Genomic DNA, 20,234 nt, shown 5'->3' on the forward strand with positions numbered 1-20,234 from the left:
TGCGATTGCAGTTCAACCTTCAGCCCACCCCCACCGCGCCTACCGAGCAACGTCCCCGGGCGCCACATCCACCGCGGTGCTCGGGGCCGTAGGGCACAGCGGGAGACACCTGGGTGCACGCGGGGACACGGGGCACGAGGGCACATCGGGTGTTCCCCGACAGCAGCGCCACGAGGCACCGGCACGGCGGGTGACAGCGCCGGGATGATGCTGCATGGCAACGGGGGCTGTAGGGAACACAGGGGGCTGTAGGGAACATCAGGGGCTGTAGGGAACACCGGGGGCTGTAGGGGACACTGGGGCTGTAGGCAGCGCGGTGGACACGCAGTACCCGGGTCGCAGCCCGGGTCGGGCAGCAGGCAGCAGAGACGAGCGGAGTTCAGCAAGTTTAATGAGAGCAGGACAAACCCCGACCCGTGCCCGCCCCCCACCCGTCCCGGTGCCCAGCCCGGCCCGCAGCCCCATGGCGGGTGCCCGCGCTGCTCTAATCGACTTCTTCCATGCTGCTGTAGGACGGCGCCGGGCGCTCGGCGGGGCTGGCGAAGCGCTCGGGGAGACCTTCCGCAGCCAGCGGCGGGGCTCCTTCGGGGGCCAGGCCGGATCCGAACGGCACCGCAGTCAGTCCCTGCAAGCAGAAGGCGGCCGTGAGACAGTGCACGACGCTGCATACCGCTCTACTCCCACTCCGCTCCCGGGAAAGGCCCCGGCTGGAAAGCAACGAGCCCGGAGCGGCCCCGCACACGGCCCCGACCTGCTCGAGCGCTGCAGCCGGGCTGCGGCACGCTCAGCATCGCCGCTACGCGCCGTCCCGTCCCGCACCGCCGCCACGGGCCGCTGCGTTCGGTCCGGGTCCGCGGGGCGGGAGCGGCAGCACGGGACGGAACCGTCACCTGCGGTTGAGGCAGGTGCAGGGAGCGGTGCGTGGCCTCGAGCCCGGGGCGGCAGCGCCAGGCGGAGCAGAGGTCACCCCGCAGGCGCCGGGCGCTGACTCAGCCCCACGAGGGCAGCGCCGTGGGCGCGTGGGGGCCCCAGACCGCAGACAATGAGGCGACTGTTCCAGGGCAGGAACGTCCCGACGGCGGGGAGCACCGGGCTGGGACCCGTGTGCAGGGATAAGGGCCGGGCAGCACAGCTGTACGAGGACAGGGATGGGGGGGAGGTGGGGGGACTCCAGGGGCTGCACTGCCCCGCTCCAGCCTCCCAGCGCTGATGGGGCCCCGACCGTTCCCACTGAGCATCCTTCCTGACACACACAAGGGCACTGCCGGCAGGACGGCAGCGGAGACGGAAAAGGAAGTCACAGGGCTCTGAAGTCACCTCTCAAACCCAAACACTCCCGAGCAGCCCGAGCCTCGCTCAGCCAAGGGCAACACGTCTCAATGTCACGCACCGCTGCAGCTACAGGCCTTGCCCCAGCCAGGCAGTGCTGTGAGCTGCCAGGCCCGCCGGGCACCCAGCACGTGCCACGGCTGTTGCCACACCTGGGGCCCCTCGGCACAACCAGAGCTCAGCCTGCACCCAGCTGAGCACAGGGCAGCACCTCAGTGCCAGCTGTGCTGTGAGACCAGCTCAGGGGCAGGGCAGGCACACTCCATCCAGCTGCCCTTTGCACTGGAGCAGGCTCGGCTGCAGAGCCTCTGGCTGCTGCCACGGTCCTGTCACACAGGAGAAGGTGCTGCAGCTCTTTGGAAAACCTGCCTTTATTGGCACACGCCGCAACGTGCAGGAGAGCGACGCTGCCAGCACAACCTCCCACGGGCCTCCTGCAGCCCAGCTCCTTCCTGCTGCTCCCCAAGCCCACGCCAGTCCCCCAGTGAGGTGCTGCCTCGTGCTCCCCCAGACCCATCCCATTGTAAATTGGGATTTCCAGATGCAGACAGGGACAGTTCAGGGAGTGCTGTGTGTGCCCCAGCACAGTCTGCCTGGGTGCTGCTCTTCCATGCCCCAGGGTGAGGAGCAGTACTGAGGCCAAGGCCCCCGACTGAGCAAGGAAGTGCAAAGCACACGGTGACAAGTCATCCAGTCCCAGCACAGGAGATGATGCTGGCCTAGAGGGATACAGCTTCTGCCGGCTCTTTAGAACGTGAGGCTCCCAAAGCAGGGAGCAGTGGGACCAGCGATCGTGTCAGGGCATCCTGCTCTCACAACAGGCTCCGGGCAGGGCTCTGCTTGTTGCCAGGATGTTCCCAGTGGCAGCGGCACCGTCCTTTCCTGAGCAGCATGTACCACTGGGGCCAGCCCCGATCCAAGCAGGCAGCCAGGGCGAGGGCGGGCTGAGGGGATGCTGGTTCTGGGCTGTGCCCTGGCAACGCTGGGGGCCGGCCACGCAGCCCTGCCAGCTGGCATAGGGGATGCCAGAGCAGACAGACAGGAGCCGACAGCCCCAAGCTTCCCTCCGAGAGCATTGGTGCCCGCAGCAGGCGTGTCCTTCCCACAGGGTTCTGTCCTGCTGCCCGCAGGGTTCTGTCGGGCCACCTGGCAGCTCTGACGTCTTCGTGGTGCAGCATTCTGGCACGGCGCGTGCCCCGGCAGCCCTGCTCTGCAATGGCTGTGTGCCCACACCTATCTCCAGCGGGTTTGGTAGATGAGCGGGTAGAACACATTCAGGAAGAGAGCCACGATTGCGGCCGTGGTGGCCAGGATGAAGTATTTGACGCAGCCTTCGTCTGGGTGTTGGGGGGTACCCGGACTCCTCTTCTGGCCACGGGGCCTCCAGGAGTTTCTTGCAGGCCTTTGGGGAGCCTCGAGCTGCAGCTCTTGTTCTTCAGCCTCCAGTTCCTGCCAGATCAGAGAAGCCTGCGATGTGGAAACCTGCGTCAGCACTTGGAGAACACAACTGGCAACACCCCTCGCCATCCCCCGGGGCAGGCGGCCGCCTGCGAGCCCAGTCCCGTGCCCCACCAGCCCACCTCCCCATGCAGCACGGTCACACCCGCCCCCACAGCTCCTCAGGCTGCTCTGGTGGGTGCAGGTGATGCAACAGGAGCAGTGTCTTTGCAGGAGCCAGCGGCTGGATCCCTCTGCAGTCGATTCCGTGGCACTGACGGATCCATGCGGGTGAGGGGGCGGGTAGCAGCCCATCACAGCTCAAGTCTGGTGATCCCAATGCGATTGCTCAGATGATGCCAATTCAGAGGCAGCTTGCATGGCAGGAGAAGGAGGCACGGTCGCAGCACAACCAGTCCCAGCTCTCCTTTGGTGGGTTGGGATCCTTTGAGAGCCAATCACAGCTCAGCTTCCAAGAGGATTATCTGCAGGCAGCCGGTCACAGCCCAGCCCTTCCCTGTGCCGGTGATCACGCAGGGCAGCCAATCAGGACACCGGGTCTCTGGAGGATGCAGGTGATTCCAGGCACTTGGAGACCACTCAGCCCCAGTGAGATCCAACACATCCCATCACTGTGCAGGACACAGTGCTGCTGAGGTCGCAATGAACCCCGGGGATGCAGCGAGGCCAGGTGCTGCAGGGCACACAGCGGTCCCCAGCACGGCAGGGATCCCACAGCCAGCACAGGACAAGTGGAGCAGCCTTCCTGTGGCTGCTCAGCACACACACCCTTGTGATAGGAGCAGCACCGTCCCCCAGCAGAGAAGGCAGAGCCAGGACACCCAGCCCACGTGAGCCAGAACAGCTTGGATAGCCAACCACAACGTCCCTATGGGGCACACGTGTTCAGCTGTGCCACAGCCAAGCACTGTCCTCAGATCCAACAAGGCCAGCACAGAGCGGACCCAGGGGAGCCTGGCAGGCAGGTGATTTGCTACACCACCAGCCCAGGCCTTTCTTTCTGACACTTCTGCAAAGATCAGTCCAACCGTGCCCTACTGATGAGTGCTGAAAGCACTCTTTCTGTCAGCACACCCTTCTCACCCTTCCAGCAGCACAGTGTGCTCTGGGCAGTTCCCCATCAGCATCCCGCAGCTCACAGGCCTCTGGCTCAGTACTTGCATTCACCTTTTCTGCAACTGGAGCAGCCCCATCCTGGGCCAGAGCAGAAAACATCCCCACCCTGTCCCCAGGAGGCCGTGCCTCCTGCCACAGCCAGCTCCCATTCCACCGTTCTCAGCCTTCCTCAGTGCAGAGCCCAGCAGGGCACAGCCCCCTCCTGCCCCTGCAGCTCTGTGCCCTCCCACCAGCACTCCCAGCCCAGCGGCTGGAACCAGCTCTCCCACCACCCTTTAGCGACAAGACTGTTCCGAGCTCACAGCCAGAACAGGGCAAGGCAGACCCCAAAGCCCAGCTGGTGCACGCTCTTTGGTCTCAAAGAGAGCTGGCACAGCACCGCAGCGGTGCTAGGCTCCATGGGGTCCAGCAGGTGGGCACATGCATATTTCAGGGCTCTGTGGCTCCAATACTGGAAGGGACACAAGCTCTCACCTGACTGGCAGCAGCTTCAGCAGAGGGGGTGCGCTCGGCTCGGTGGTCTGGGGGGTGCCCTGGCAGAGGTCTCTCCACAGGAGAGTTCCTCCGGCGGTAGAAGAGGACATATGCGTATCTGGTTACCACCTGGCTCTCGTCCACAGTGGTGACTGTGCTGTCATCGAAGAGCCGCCAGCCTGAGAGGAAAGAAGGGTTAAGCAAGGAGACCGTCCACAGCTGCAGGGGAGGGGAGGGCGGCGGATCCTCACCCACGTCACTGCGCTGGCTGTTCTTGTCGTTGGGCAGGCGGGCATATGCCGTGTAGTGCCCGCCAATCATGCCTCCATAGTGATTGATTACAGCATACAGGTCATACATAGGCAGCTGTTGCTCACCCTTCCGGCCGATGCAGAATTTGCTTAGGTCCAGGCTCCTGAGGACAGACACAGGGCTGGTCAGGGATCAGCCGGGCAGCACAAGCAGTACTATCCCCAGCAATCCATCCCCTGAGCTCTCACCGGACAGGGAAGTCAACCATATCATTGATCTTGTCCCTCCAAATAAAGCTGCGGAAGGAGAAGCGCTTGAGCTGGATGATGAGGACGTTGGGCAGGCGCCACAGCATCAACTGCTTGGAGGCCTCGCGGTGCTGTTTGCACTTGGGGCAGTACCTGGGAAAAGTATGTGTTCATTACCAGCATGTAGAGAGCCCTGGGTTTCTGAGCCCAGCCCAGCCCTAAGCTCCCCCGACGTATGGATGTGGCAGAGGAGACAGGAGGTCTCGGCCTCCCTGCCAGAGGCAGGACAGCACAGCCCCGCAGAGTGCTGGCACTGCTCCCTGCTGGCTTCTGGCCCCTTTCCCCAGCACTCCCGGCTGCCGGGAGAAATGTCAGGCAGGACCAGGCAGCTCCCGGGAAACCCCCGCTGCTGCCTGCGCCTGCAGGCTGGAACCCGCCACGTCGCCTTCCTCACCACGCTTCCTCTGGGGCCAGGACTTCAGGCTTGGTGAAGAGATTGAGGCACTGCTCCAGGGTGAAGTGGCCAGCTCGGGCTGCTTCACTGGCTGAGCTCGGATCCTCCACGCACTCCAGATCCTTGGACTCCACCAATACAAATTCCTTGAGGCGCTCATTGTTCTTCCACACCAGGGCAAGGGAACAGTCATCCGTCAGCTCCAAGGGGGTGTCACCTGCAAAGGGGCACACACCTCAGCCAGCTGACCCCCAAGCCCACCCGGACTAGACTAGGAGCAGTCTTGCCCAGCCCAGTTTTAACACAGCACAGCCAAGAAGGTGCGAGTGGTCCTGCCACACACCCCCACTGCCGAAGCTAGGTTCTCCGCCCCAAAGGGAATAAAAACAGCATCTATTCAGATAGGAGGTGATCCAGCCACACAGATCTCTGCTCCTCTTTGAGTGTGGGAGGTCGAAAGGAACCGGTTTATTTGCTCAGGGGAGTAGGAGCTTGAGAAGAGCTTCCAAGGAACAGGCACGAGCTCTGCACAGTGCAGCCCTGCCCTCCCACACCAGACACAGCTTTTGCTGCACAGCCTGGGGCTGATGGCATACCTGGGCTTGCTCTGGCCCTAGGAGCCTCTTACACCCTGGCCAGATAGATCCACTCTCTGCTAAAGGCCACGAGGGATGAAACTGGATCTCCCCAGGGCTCCAGGCTCACCTTTATCTTCCAGCTTATACTCTTTGTTGGCAGCATCGATCTTGTTGATGTAGAACTGCGTGGCACGGGCGCTCAGCGAGTCTGGAGTGTGCTGGTACCCAGGGATGGCAGCTGTGGACAGGCAGGGACATATCTTTAGTGGCACTGCCTGTTTGCCCTGCGTAGGGGCCAAGAATTTGCAGTGCCCCCACCCCCATCTCACATGCTACGGCCTTGCAGGGACACAACCACGTGCCCAGTGTCCTTGACTATTTTTAGCAGACGCCTGCCCCTGGCAAGCTGCGCTCCTCTGCCTGCCTTGCCCCTTCACTGCACATTGCTGCCATCCTGAGACAAGTGTCTGGAAACGTGACAGCTGGGCGCCCGAGTGCAAGAGGCTGCTCCTGTGCAGCTGAGTCAGAGCGAGGGAAACATTGCGCTCACAGCCCCGAAGGGCTCAGCACTGGGCTCTGCCCTCCCACGAGACTCAAGGCTTCTGCCAACCCCTGCCTCCCCACCCCTCCAGCAGCCCAGACTCTTTCCAAGTCAGGTCTTTGCTCTGTTACACAGGCCCTGCCAGGGCAGGGCAGAGCGTGGGCTGTTAGGCATTTCAGGTGGGGCTGCACTTCTAAAACATGGCTCCCAGAGCTCCCCATTTATCCAAAGGGGTCTCCAGACCGAGCCGGGTGGGGAAAACAGACACTGTGGGCGAGAGGTGATGCCAACGAGGGAAAACTGCTCCCTGCCTTGCTGGGGGCTGCCTGGGCTCCTGGCACAGACAGGGTTAGCACCGCAGCACCTCCTACCTTCTGGTTTGAGGGCTCTCTCGTAGGAGGGCTCTTTCTCGCAACAGCTGTCACCCTGCGAATCCATGTGCTCAGAGAAGCCCGAATCCAAGCTCAGCAGGGAACTCCTGGCAGCCAGGACCTTGCTCCGAACAGTGCCAGTGTCACTAATCTCCGGGTGCAGCTCAGGCACAGCTGGTGAGAGGGGAGGCTCCTGCAGGAGGCCAGAAGCCCTGTCCCCGTCCCCCAGCTCAGGAGCAGAGGTGGCGGCGGCACAGCTGCCTTTGGCCAGGGGCTCCAGCTTGTCTAGGAGCAGAGGCTGAAGCCCCTGCTCTGGTGACATCCGTCCCAGCTGGAAAGGAGGCTGAAACACGCTGACCGAGTACCTGAGCAAGAATTGGACAGTTACAGCAGGCCAGGTACAGGGCTGGGCTCAGCTCAGCTCCTGGCTGTGCTTGCTGCTGTGACAGAAGCACCTCCCTTCCCTGCACCCTCACCTTGCGTAGCCCTCCAGCAGCTGCGCCAGGCGGGCGTAAGTGAGGCGGGATTCCGGCACACTGATGAGGAAGGGGAAACCGATGTTCTCAGGGCGGCACAAAGCCTTGTGGTCTGGCCAGTGTGTCTTCTGACACGTCCTGTAACACATAGAGCCCCAGTGAACCCAGTGCCTGCAAACAAACAGGCAAGACCTCAGCAGGAGTTTGGTGGTGCTCAAGAGGTGTGTCTGGGACAAGAGGAGTGCTGCAAGCCAGACTGGCTCCTTCCCAAAGGCCAAGCCCATCCCACCTCCTCCCAGTGGGCTGAGTGCTCCCGCTCAACCCTTCACAGCTGGAGACCCTCCCTCCCTGTGAGGCACCAAGCCAACTCACACGTTGCAGTAACCGACTCGATAGCACCTCGTGCAGCGCCTAAGCTTCTCTTCTTCTGACAGCTGCTTCTTCTGGCAGGCTGCACACTTGGCGACAGGGACACTAGGTACCTGTGGGCGCTGCAGGAGAAAGAACCCATTGGGCATGGCAAGGCACCTGGGCAGGATAAGGTAGCCTTGTCAAACCCCTGTGCTTCCTGCCCATGGTAGAAGTCATTCACCAGGATGGGCAGCCCTTTTCTGCAGGCAGAGTGCTACCAGGGCCATGTGCTGGGCACACATCAGCCAGTATGCCAGACTTGTGCAAGCTAGCACTGCTCTCCCCATCCCGCTCAGCCTCCTGGCAGTCTCAATCCCTGCTGCTTACCTGCTGGACCTGCAGCTCCACAACCCGCTCTTTGGCCAGCTCTGTGGACAGCACCTCGAAGCAGAGCAGCAGGTCTGTGGGAGAGACTGTGTCCAGAGACTGGGACGGCAAGAACATGCGTTGGAAGCGATTCTTGATTACCTGCCGGGAAAGCAGTGGAACAGGACTGTGTGAGGGCTGCCTTGTGCTCAGAGGGCTGTCCAACTTTTCCTCTCCTGAGGAAGCCACATAGTGAGCTGTGGAAGCAGTAGCATCACAGTGATGGTGTGCTCTGCCCACCATCATGACCTGGTATCTCTGCCTGCTGCGCTGCAGAGGCCCAGCTCACTTGAGCAGGATTCTCCCTGGCAGCACCTCGTGTGTGACACTACTACCCACGGACAAAACTCACCCCATGGACAAGAGGCTGCTAGTGGCAATGTGTTCAGCACAACTGTGGGACCCAGGGGCACCCACACAAGCAGCCCACAGCTTGGTGGTCAGTTTTAGCATTCTCACCTCTGCTAGGCGCAGGTTGTCTGGTTTCACATGCACACTGTGGGCCACCGAGTCGAGTACTTCCATGGCACTGGAGTTTTCCTTGCTGATACTCACGAGGAACTGCCACAGTGTAAGTGCCACATTAGTAATGCCACATTAGGGCATGCAGGCCCTGGCTTAACACAAGGTTCACAGCCCACTTGCACAGGACCAGCTGCCTATGGCACCTCCAAGAGCCCCCTCAGGCTACCTCCCCAAAGTAATTAGTGTCCTTTACCTTGATGGGTTTCTTGTGCGGCTCCTTTGCAAAGTAGTAGACAGTCAGCACCTTCTGCTTTTGCGGGAGGGGGACTGGGAGGTACAGGAAGGGATCAAAGGTGATGGACACCTGCAGACGAGAGAGCCCACTCAATATTGGGAATTGTTTATGTCTGAGATCAGCAAGGCAACAGTCTCAACAGACTGGAGATCCAGGGGCACAGCCAACAGGGCTGCTCTACCTTGGAACAGACTGGGCACACCAACTTGGATTTGTACTGGCCCTGGAATAGGTCCACAATGAAGGAATCATTCCTCATCTTGTGTCGCTGCCAGGCCTCCTCAGCTACCACCTGCGGAGAGAAAGGGCTCAGCACTGCACTAAATCACATGGGCCAGGGTTGCTCTGTAGCAGCCAGTGCTCACAATAGCCTTGGAGACAGACATCCTCACCTCATCAGGCCTCCCGTCTGAGTCAACAGTTTCTGTGTAGGGTTTGTTCTGGATGCGATTGAGATCTTCATGCAGGCCATCAAGCAGAAAGGCCATAAACTCTTGAGCATCGTGCTGGGCATAGCCAGTGAACTGGCTGGCCTTGCTGGCCACAATTGCCTGTGGGAAGCACAGTCTTCAGCCCACCAGCAACACTGCTTGCCCCATACTCAAAGCCTGGCTGCACCCAAAGCAGCAGAGCAGCACAGAGAAATGCTGAGACCCACAGCTGAGGACAATGCAGCAGCTCCCACAGAACATTGGTACCTACCTTCAATTTAGAGGGCTGAAAAGCATGGTGTGTGCCTTTCCACAGCGCTCTCAGTAGCATAGCAAAGCCAATGGCCAAGCGTCCCCCTGTCCCAAGGGGGTTGTTGTAGTTGATTTCAGACTCAAAGGATCGATCTGTAAGAGATGAAAGAGAGTGAGGGTGGCTGCTGGCTGCACAGAGTGACAGGGCTTTGCTGAGCTCCAGGCATGTGCTCACCATGGAAGTAGTCACGCAGCTCCCGGGTGTTGGACAGTGACTGGATGACACTGTTCATGAAGCAGGTATTGCCCAGATTCACCAGCCCCGTGAAGCCAGGCAGGCACACCTTCTTCTTCTCATCTTCATCCTCATCATCTTCTACACTCTCAGTGCTCACTGGGCTGTGTGTCATCGGTGGCACCATACAAGTTGGTTTGGGCTGCCAAAGCAAAACTAGGTGTGATGGTGCTGTGTACTCGGGGGTCTCTGGAAACATCCAAGCCACACCTCATACAGGGCTGGGCTGAAGCCATCATCCACCAGAACAACTGCTGTCCCCAGTTCTGCCAGCTATGCCAACTCCTCCCCCAGGAACAGTCTGCCAGACCCCACAGCAGCACCAAAGGAGGTGAAGCCCAACCAGAGGGACAAGTTGATCCCCACTTCCCCCCACAGCCAGGTCAAACACAGTATAGCTCCACTCACCGAGGGGATGTGCGGCTCTTGCTTCACTGCCACGTGCTCTTGGGCTGTACGGGCTGCCACACCATCCAGACTCCCATCCTCGACACGTGGCTTCTCTTTCTCACTGGTTCGGGCCTCCTCTTTGCTGGACAGGGGGTGCTGGTTACTGCCTGGAGGGGTCTTATCCAGAGGGGTAGGGCCTGTAGGCATGGCAACCTTTGCACCACCCACTGCACCTTAAAAAGGGGGAAGAGTGGGCCTGTGGTTAGCAGCACCGTGCACTGCCCACGGTGGGGCTGAGCTGTTTGCTCAGCATCTTGCCTACTCCCACCTTCCAGTGCAGGAAGGTGAGCAGCAGTGCCTTTCCTGAGTGACCGGATTGCCTGCCCCACAACCCTCCCTCCCCATGATCCCATTCCAGAAGACCCAGTGCCTTCCAGACACTGCAGGTGGCAAGGAAGGCACTAGGTACAAGCAGGCAGTCAAGACAGAAAGAAGGCAGGGTGCAGACCTCGTGTGGCTGGAGCCTCCAGCCCTCCCCAGCGCTGGCTATGGCGTTTCTTCAAGCAGACATCAATGCGAGATGCTGTGAAGTTGTATGTGCACTGGTCTGGCTCAATAAGGTTCCTGCAAAACACACAGAAAGTGAGGATCATTCCAGCCTCCCCAGCAGCCTCAGAGATGCTGAAGTCTGCAAGGCAGGGCCACAGTTTCCCAACTGGCATCGACCCTGAGGGGGGGCTCCACAAAGCAGTACAAATGCCCTCAAGTCTAGCCACACTGAGCACACAGGGGACCTGCCTTCTGGGAGATCCATTCTGCCTGGTTCATATGCCCAATCTAGTGGGATGTCTCAGCTAAAGCACACGCAGCCTGGTCTGGCTCCACCCCCAAGAGCTCTAGATCAGGCTGGGGAAAGACTGCAGATAATGGAGTTTTATTCTCTGCAACCATCCCAGGACTGTGGTGTTAGAACAGTATGGTGTGATGGAGACACTCAGGTGCAGAAATCAGTATGTCCTGGAACTGGCTCCTGCTCTCAGCTTCCTCATCTCAGTATAAGCAGGCAGGATGGAAGCCATACCTGAGCTTCACCTGCCACCGGAACACTGTGTGGGGCCCACAGCCAGGATGGAGGCGAAGGAAGTTTATGTCACTGCAAAGAAATAAGGAACAAGTGAGAAAAGGTGAATAAAGTAGCCTGGCAACAGCCAAAAGCTTTGCATCAGCTTGATTCCATTCAAAAGTGCATTTGTACCTTGTCTGGAACACCAGTGTGAAGTCTTGCTCCCGGAAGAAAACCTTGGAAGTCTCCTTATGAATCTCCTTCACATAAACGTGCACCACCACCAGGTCATTGCCCTTCTCATATGAGTCATACTTGACAAAGGTCAGGCTCACAAGAGGCTCTGGCTCTGAGCAAGGAAAGACATGAGCAGAGATCACCTTCACTGCACTCCAAGGCAGCACTGCAGGTTGGCCAAGGAGAGGTCCTGAGCAGAGGAACTTTCCCAGCCATGCCAGTCTATAGATACTGACCCCTGGGCCACTCACCATCAGCTGCTGCTTCCAGAGCCACATCATCCTTGGACCAGTCCCTCTTCTCTCCATCTCTGCCTAGGGGACGTGTGGCTGATGGGATGGCTTTAGAGCTCTCTCCCAAGACTGGTGCACTCTCCCGGCCCCGTGAGGCTTCAACAGGGCTGCCTGGCTGCAGGACTCTTTTCTCTACACAGGTGGCAACACAGTGGGGGAACACCTCTGTGGTAGCAGCAAGTGGTGGCATCTCCACAGGAACAGTCTCCTTGGCCATAATCACAGCCTTTCAAGACAGAATGATAGTGAAAAAGAGATAATTTGACCCCTTGTGCCACCAGTTCAACACTTCTCCACAGCCTGCTGCTGTCAGCCAAGAAGGGACAGTCCCACATAACCCACACACCCCTGTCTTAGCACCCTTAGCACTACAGCCTCAGCCCAGCAACTGAAGGCTCCTTGCACCTGTAGCATTCATTCCCAAGTCCTAGCTTATATTTCACCCACCCTTTCTCCCAGCTAGGCCCACACCAGCCTTCAGCACCACCAAGGGTCCAGGAACCCATCTCATTCCATAGCAACATACCTTCTCTAGTGGTGGTGCGAGGTCAGTCAGGGCTGTAGGCCCATCACCCTGGCTGGCTCTGCCATTGCGACGGCTGCCTGACCTCCCGCCATGCCCTTTGCCGGGCTCCACGCTCCCGGTGACTCTGGTATTTGGCTCCTCTTCAGTTGGAGCCACTTTGAGGTATACTGCCCGCTTGGCGCTGGGGCCACTCTGTGTCCCTGGGCTGGCTGGGCTTTTCCCTCCCAGGGCCTCGCTTCTTCCCTGAGCACGCTTGGGGTTGGAGGGCTCTCTGCGGGTTCTTGGAAGCTCAGTGCTTTCAGTCCGTGGTTCTTCAGGGGCCAGTTCTGCAGAAGCAGCCTTCTCCTTCCCGTTCTCCCAGCACATGGCCCCTTTGCCCAGCTCTTTGGATCCATCTTTCTTTCTCTTCTGTGAAAAGTAGTGCAGCACAGTGGGAACACAGCCAGGAAGCAGTACCTGTCTTGCTCTCTACCAGCCCCTCACCCTTACTCCCCCTTCCCGGGGCACGCCAAGGTTCTGTTCCAGAACCCAGAGGCTGTGGCAGGAAGGACAGGGACATGACAACATGCCCTCCCTTGGCTCAATGCCCTCATGCAGCCTGGGGATGCAAGATGTGTCCTAAGATGCTCCCTGGGTCGGGGCAGCTCTAGAGCAGGGAGTGAAACCCTCACCCAACTCTGCCAGGCTCCATACAGTTGCCTGAAAGGTAGAGGTCCCCTCGCCCTCACCAGAAGCGAAGACCAGGTGTGGAGCGGGATCTTCTTCTGAAGCACAAGCTGCAGAAAATTTCCCTTTTTGCACTGTATCTTGCTGCAGGAGCCCTCAATCTCCTCATAGAACTGACAGCTCCACTGGCGCCCATCTGCAAGAAAAGGGGGGTGGAACCTCAGGCAGTGCAGCAGGCATCAATATACTCTACCCATAGCCCTCCCTCACCTGCCTCAGGGGCCAGGAGAGCTCTTGTCTGAGAGCCAAAGAGGCTGCAGGCAGGCTGCCACCACATCCCACGAACTTTCAGGATGATGCCAGCTTCATTGAGTTTGCTTTGTACATCTGGCTGGCCTCCTTCCCAGAGGGAAGGTGCTGGGTCTCCCTGCCCTCAGGGGCATGGACACTTCTGCAAGGGATACCCAGCACCGACTCAATCATCCCAAAGGGCAGAGCAGTGATGCATCCAGCACAGCAGTGGGCACCTGTTCACTTGGCAGGGAAAAGCCAGCTCCCACCCTCCCCAGCCATACACCCTTCTTCTTTTACACTGCCCTCGTATCAGCCTGGCCTGCTGGCTGAAGCTGTGCCAGCTGACAGCGGGGCATTGCCTCTGAAGGAAAAGTTTTATGCTCGTCTGGATCAGTCCCACATCCAGTCCACAGGCATGCCAAGCCCTGCTGGAGAAACATTTGCAGCAGTCACTCCATTCCCTGTACCTGGTAGTTTGATCACACAGTCAGTATCGGTGAAAAAAGTATCCACGTCCTCCACCTTCAGAGATCCACTTCCCAAGTTCAGCTTGACAATGATCTCATCAGCATTCTGCTTCCAGTCCAGCAGCAGCTCTAGGAAGAGGAAGGGAAGCATCAGCCACTTGTCCAGCCAGAGTGTGTGGCCACAGTGCTCACATCTGAGCTGAGGAGTGTGAGCCCAAACACACATCTGGTTGAGGACATCAGGACAGAGGACACAGCTCATAGCAGTGAATGAAAAACAATTGTAATCTACTCGTATCAAGTCACAAACAAGGACTTGAGCAGCAGGTTGCAGCAGGTCAGGTGAATCCCAGTGGGAACCAGAGAGATCATGAGGCAGAAAGGCTTGGCCCAGTCACGTGCAGCAGCGGGGCTGGAAAGAAAGGGTGGCTCCTGCCAGCTACAAAGCAATTGCTGCTTTCCCAGTGAACAAGGAAGCCACAGAATTACTCTGGGGGATACAAGTGGACTCTGACCACAACCAGAAATTGCCACTTCCCTTTTGCATATGCAAAACAAGTAGCTCAGCTATAGTCACCAAGAGCACTGTACTCCTGCCAGGTAAGCACAGTTAACACAGCTGAAACACAGGTGGGTCAGCCAGCCTGGCATGAACATCTTATCAAGGGGAAAAACACAGCAGTAGTGTCAAGCCATGGCAGACAGAATCCCATCAGGTGTCCAACAGGCTCTAGGTCTGCCCATGCAGCATCCTAAAATCTTCATGGGAAAAAAACTGATGTTTCCTTAATTTCCAATTGGTTTACTTCTACTTTCTCAGCTACGCTGGGATTTTAGTCCATCTGTTCTCAAAGTGAGGACCTGCAGCCAAGGCAGAAACCAACCAGCACCTGATGGGTGACATGGCCTGAGATCTTCCCAGCATGGAAGGCTTCCTGCTACAGAACAAGCAAGAGGATGCCAGCAGCAAGATATCCCAGGACTGTGCTCATAGGCACTGTGACACCTGGGACAGAAGCAGTCTGCCACGTGCCTTGAACCCCTCCCTTGCAGAGGGTAGTTCCCAGCCATGTGTAACATTTCCTGGGAAGGCTGCACCCTGTTAAAGAGGAGCACAAGGGCAAGGGAGCACTCGGGTTAGTTCCATTGATTGCCAGAGCACAGGATGACAAGGCAAGAGCTTCAGACCCCTTGCGGGGGTGCTCGGTGGCCATGCACTGGCAGCTAGGGCACACCTCCACTTACCCTCCTCCAAGTCCCTCTCCTGGGAGGTCTCAGCCTGCTCGAATTCAGGGCGAGACACTGGTGGGCAGAGAAGCAGAGCACAGGTGGGTCTCTCATTCAGTCACCTCAGAGCACAGGCTGGTGCTCCAACATCCAAAACTGTATATATCACCAAACTTCTGCCCAGACTTTTGTGTATGTGCTGCTCATTTCCCTCTGCTTTCTCCCACCCCCTTGCTGCCTTGAGTTTTTCCACAGCAGAACAAGCCAGAATCCGGGATGTGCTCCTCACCCCAGTTCAGCAGTGAAAGCAAAACAACACTGATGCACCAGAAAGACAGTGCTGCTTCAAGGCCTGAATCACTGTGGAGCTTGTGGTAACTGGGCTGTGTGCCCCACTCAGTATGCCAAGTCTCTGCTAGCTCCCAGCCTCTACCCACATAGGAGAGGCTCTGTCTTGATCTTACACTGAGAACCTGATGTTAGGTTGCGCTAAAACCAATTTTGCTGTAACAAGAGAACCAGGCAGCCCAGCTGCACTTTAACATTCCCATCACTGTGCAACCTGCCAGAGATAAAACTTCCTTCCAGATCAGACCAGGGGACCAAACTGACCTGACACCTAATCCCTGCTCCCTGCAGGATTACCTCCAAGAGCCAGAAACATCTCAGGGTCAGCTCCACCCCCACAGGGAGATGTGCTGTGCTAGGCAAAGGCGTCGGTGCAGCAGCACCTTGTCCTGAAGCAAAGAACCAGTGGCAAAAGGAACTGTGGGTTCCATTTCAGAGAGCTTACAGGACTGTGAGCTGCCCTCCTCAACAGACCACAGAACAGCAGGGAATATCTGTGGAGTGTTGCAGTCACAGGCACAAAGGTGCAGCAAAGCCACTCTGTGTCTTGGTGTTTTGCGCTGGGGAGTGCAGCCTATCGTTCCAAGTGCAGACATCAGTAAGTGCTATTTCACCTTGGCCTACAAAAGGCTGTGTTATTTTCAGGTTACAACAGCCAGCACAGAGCAGGCACAGAAATCAAGCAGTTTGCCAGGGACACTGTGCTGCAGGAGCAGGAAGCTGTGTCTGCCTCCTGCCTGCAGGTACTCCCTGCCCAGCATGGCAGCCTGCACCTGAAGCTACGTTTGTGTCACCAGATACACAATGGCTGTGGAGGGAATTACTGCAGAGCAATATCTCACTCGAGCCACACCTCCCCCTGGTGCAAGAGGTGAAGCAACAGCCCCATCCACAGGCCCTGCACCCTGTGGGTGCTGTCAGCACCTCCAGTACCAGCCCGCAGCATGCAGGCTGAAAGACAAAAGTTTGTCCGGCTGCAAAAGCACCTGCAGGCTTTGATCCTACTTCCCCTGGGTCAGGTAGCTCAGCCCAGATGACAGCAGTGACTGGAAACAGGAGCCGTGAGCAGGGTCAGGCTTAAACTAACCAAGGAATGGGCCCCACCTTCCTCACATCCCTGGGGACAGGCAGCACAAAAGAAAGGAGGTTACAGGTCCAGGGAGGACACTGTGCCAAAGAAGATCCCACTGCATGGTTTACAATCAGCCACAGGAAGCGATTAGTTAAATCTGCTTATCCTGCAACAGATGGCTGCAAGGCTCCCACCCTCGGGGCCAAGAAACCATCCTGCTGGGCCTTCTCCCTGTGGCACCGCCTGGGGCTTCTCACCTTCCTTGCTCTCCTGGTTGGCTCGATCCTTCTGCTTCTTCTTGTTGGTGGCATCATCCAAGCCCCGAGACACTCTCCTCTGGCCGGGGGCATTGGTGCTGCTGGACATTTTCAGCCGTTTGGATGACACAAACGGCCCACCAGGGTCGGTAATGGAGTCTGGGTCAGGGGTGCGACGTTTTCTTCCTGGCCCAGCTATCTTGGCGACTCTCTGTGCTCAAACTCTCTGGCAAGGAACTAGTGGCCTAAAGAGAAGAGAGAGCAAGCATGGCAGGAGGAGTGGATGGAGAAAGTCCAACAGCACCAGGAGCTACTGCCCCCACGCTCCCAATGCCCTCACATGACCTTCCCTGCAGCCTTTATGGGAAACCCTCTCAGCCCTTACAACAGGCAAAAGCATGGGCTCCCAAGACACATAAACCTGGAATGCAACTGTCACACTCATGGCGCACACTGCACCACCCAGAACCTCTGCTGGCTCTAATAATACCCAAAGGCAGAATGAAGAGGAGCAAAGCAACGTCCCTAGCCCACACAAGCCAGCCCCACAGCACAGGGCACCAGGCAGGTCAGCAATCAAAACAGCACTCCATGTAAGAGGATGGAAGAGAGAGAGAAACACCCTAAGAAGGAAGCAGCAGGAGAAGCAGAAGGCCTGGGAGAGGCTCCCGTGACAGCAGAAAGCAGAGCTCCCTGGCACGAGGGAAGCTCCTCCCTCCACCCACCAGAACAGCGGCACCTTGCATATTCATCTCGCTGATTTACAGACAGCGCCAGCAGGGCCAGGCTGGAAACAGGACACCCCTGTTCCCAGTGCTGGGGAAGCTGGGCATGGCCTCCCACTGCCACCCAGGCCAGGGCAGGGAGCCACCAGCCTAAGGGCTGCAGATGGTCTCAGTTCTGCCCTGAGATGTTCAGAAGAGAGAACAACTGGCACAACCTGCTGAAAACGGCTTCCTTGAGCTCAACGGCATCTTGGCCCCACAGTCCCCACAGCTGTTCCTGGCTCTCCTGGAGCCACACATCACCCTGTCACCCTTGCACCAGCAAAGACCTGATAGCTCTTCTCGGACACTGTCAGGGGTAGGACATCTTCATGGATAGCACCAGTTCAGGCTGAGCAGTGACAGCACATCTGTGTTCAAGGAATGCTTGTGGCAACCAATGACCACAAAATGCAGTGGACTCCATGGCAAAAGTGCTGGTACCCTTTATGCAGCAGCAGGCCCAGCCCCATGGCAAAGCCCACACAGAAACCACTTCATCAGGCCAACCTGCCTCAGACACCAAGAACCAACAGAACAGAATGGAAAGCTCAAGTGCCTCCGACTGCCCAGCACGGGACCCACACCAGGGAGGCCCCAGTCAACACGGGAAAGGAATTCTGGGCAGGACCCTGCAGTCACCCCCAGAGGGAAGAGAGCAGATGTGGAACAGCAGCAGCACCAGTTCTGAGCTGTTGATTGTATTATATTGGGCACTGCTGCAAAGCTTGGCAAACGTGGGCAAGCTGTGCTTGATGAATTCCCTTTGTCTCCAGCGGGAAATTCCCACAGGAGCAGGAAATGAAAAGCAGATACAGCTCTACCCATGGCCAGGCCAGGCCACACTGCATCCAAAGGGGCAGCACCAAGACAAAGGAGACAGGGAGCTCTGAGTAGGGTCCTATGGAATGAGGAGGACAGGCATGTTTGCAGCTGCTCTGCCAAGGAAGCTGGGCACTCCCCTGCCTGCTGGGGCTTGGCTTCCGTGGGTCTGCAGCCACCGGTTCCACCTAACAGCTGGCAGGAACTGAGCGGGGCTGGGACTCCGCCTGATTTTGGCTGCCAGAATCCTGATCGCAGCCTCAGGCCATTGTGGGTGCCTCCGGGTTTGAGCCAACTGCAAGATAAAGAGTTACTCTCACTGGTTTATTCTAATCCTGGACTCTTCCCCTCTCCACAAGCAGGAAATGCGTGGTAATGGGGCATTCATCAGCCAGCTGTCCGGGGCACAGCATTATAGCTGCTGCTGCTCCCAGGGGGCTGGTACTGAGGGAGGTAATACCAGGGCTGAATCTTTGAGAGGCACAGGGTGGGTGTCTGAGCCGCAGTGCTGAGCACTTCAAGTACGGCAAACATGGTTATAAGAGGAGGTGCTTCTCCTTCCTCTCAGGGTTTGTGTCAGTGTGAGCACCCACGTGCTGCAGGGTGCATCGGATCAAGAAGCCGTGCAGACCGGAGCCTGGATGGCTGAGTTTGCTTCAACCTGAATCAGCTCCACAGCCCAGCTCGTCCTGAGGCTGCACAAACACCCTGTAGTAGCCCCAGCAACGTGTGAACACAGAAACAACGGCACGCGGTTGTGCAGCACGGCCAGCTGTTCCCACCGCGGGGCCGGTCAGCGTTCAGACACTGACAGCAGGACGAGCACAGCGGGACGCGGGTCGCCCCAGATGCTGGAGCCGCATCCAGCACTTGGCAGGGAAACAGCCCCGGCCTCGAGCCCCGACCCCCGCCCCTCGAGGCGGTGAGAAGTGGGGCCGCCCGCCCCGCTCATCTCGTTCCTTCCCCCGCCCCATCACACCCAGCCCGGCCGGCGGCAACGCTCCCCTCGTGCGAACGGCCGCTCCCGGTATCCGCCGCTCTCATCCACCCGCGGGCTCACAGACCCGAGGCCCGGCCCCGTCCCACGCCCCAGCCGCAGGTCGATCCCGTAGCCGCTCGGTGCGGCCTCCCGTGCACGGCGCTCCCCGCCGAGCATCGCCGCCGGGCCCAAGGCAGGAGGAGGCGGAGCCCGTCGCGATGCCGGCGGCAGCCTCGGGCCGTGCCCGGCGGCCTAGGCTCAGACCGGCTCGCAGTGGGGGGGGATGGCGCCGCCCGCCCCGCGCCCCCCCGAGCCCGGCTCGGTCCCGGCCGCCGCCGCCCGCCCCGCACTCACGGCCCGGCCGCCGCTCCGCGCTGCCCCGGTGCGAAGTTCCGAGCGGGCCCACAACGGAGACAGGCCCGAGCCCGTGACGCACTTCCGGAAGCCGGCGGAGCGGCCCACGTGACGCGAGAGCGTGCTTAGGTCACGTGACGCGCGCCGGGCCCGGTCTCCGGTTCGGCCCCCGCTGTTCTCACGGCCCGTTACGCCATGGAAACCACGGCGGGACGGCACCGAGCCGCGCCCAGCCGGGGCGTACCCGCGGTACCGGGCCGGGCCTGCTCCGCCCCGGGCCTGCCGCCTCCCGCCGTGTCACAGAATCACAGATCACAGTATGACCCGGGTTGGAAGGGACCTCAAGGATCATGTAGTTCCAACCCCCCTGCCTGGCAGGGCCACCAAACATACACCTTTACTAGATCAGGTTGCCCAGGGCCCCGTCCAACCTGGCCTTGAACACCTCCAAGGACGGGGCATCCACAGCCTCCCTGGGCAGCCTGTTCCTGTCAGCCCTCGTCTCGCCCCGTGCCCCCTGTGCCCCAGCCCCGCCGCCCTATGGCCCTGTACCCACATGGCGGCACTCAGCTCTGCACGCACGGCACCCGCCGCAGCCCCCCGGCCCCAATGGCAGCCCTGCACTAGCAGGTGGGGATGGGAGCTGTAATATACAGACGAGAA

The 20,234-nt window shown here is 59.0% G+C and overlaps 1 protein-coding gene across 18 annotated transcripts; it reads right to left on the minus strand.

Annotated features, from left to right (window-relative positions):
* Positions 1 to 374: 374 nt before the first annotated feature.
* Positions 375 to 19,664, minus strand: USP19 (ubiquitin specific peptidase 19). Of its 18 annotated transcripts, none has more exons than XR_014934806.1 (27): positions 19,572 to 19,664; positions 16,653 to 16,897; positions 14,994 to 15,050; positions 13,749 to 13,877; positions 13,050 to 13,183; positions 12,322 to 12,729; positions 11,754 to 12,021; positions 11,458 to 11,614; positions 11,284 to 11,355; positions 10,711 to 10,826; positions 10,221 to 10,435; positions 9,753 to 9,954; positions 9,537 to 9,670; positions 9,227 to 9,385; positions 9,016 to 9,126; positions 8,793 to 8,903; positions 8,534 to 8,635; positions 8,036 to 8,176; positions 7,670 to 7,788; positions 7,298 to 7,435; positions 6,822 to 7,186; positions 6,037 to 6,147; positions 5,332 to 5,548; positions 4,878 to 5,030; positions 4,633 to 4,792; positions 4,378 to 4,556; positions 375 to 625 (listed from the first exon to the last, which is right to left on the minus strand). XR_014934806.1 is itself a non-coding variant. In XM_015875287.3 (27 exons), the coding sequence occupies exons 2-27, from the start codon at positions 16,759 to 16,761 to the stop codon at positions 485 to 487; spliced, it is 4,206 nt and encodes a 1,401-aa protein (XP_015730773.2). In that variant the 5' UTR covers positions 16,762 to 16,897; positions 19,572 to 19,664; the 3' UTR covers positions 375 to 484. The 18 variants fall into 18 exon arrangements, 12 of the variants coding, with proteins under 12 accessions (XP_015730773.2, XP_015730772.2, XP_085372925.1 ...); XM_015875287.3 differs by having other exon boundaries at positions 4,629 to 4,792; positions 10,221 to 10,429; XM_015875286.3 differs by having other exon boundaries at positions 4,629 to 4,792.
* Between the last annotated feature and the right edge of the window lie 570 nt (positions 19,665 to 20,234).

The sequence above is a fragment of the Coturnix japonica genome, chromosome 15 (genome assembly GCF_054131305.1).
Source record: "Coturnix japonica strain WE chromosome 15, WE-NBRP24, whole genome shotgun sequence".
NCBI classification, from domain to species: Eukaryota; Metazoa; Chordata; class Aves; order Galliformes; family Phasianidae; genus Coturnix; species Coturnix japonica.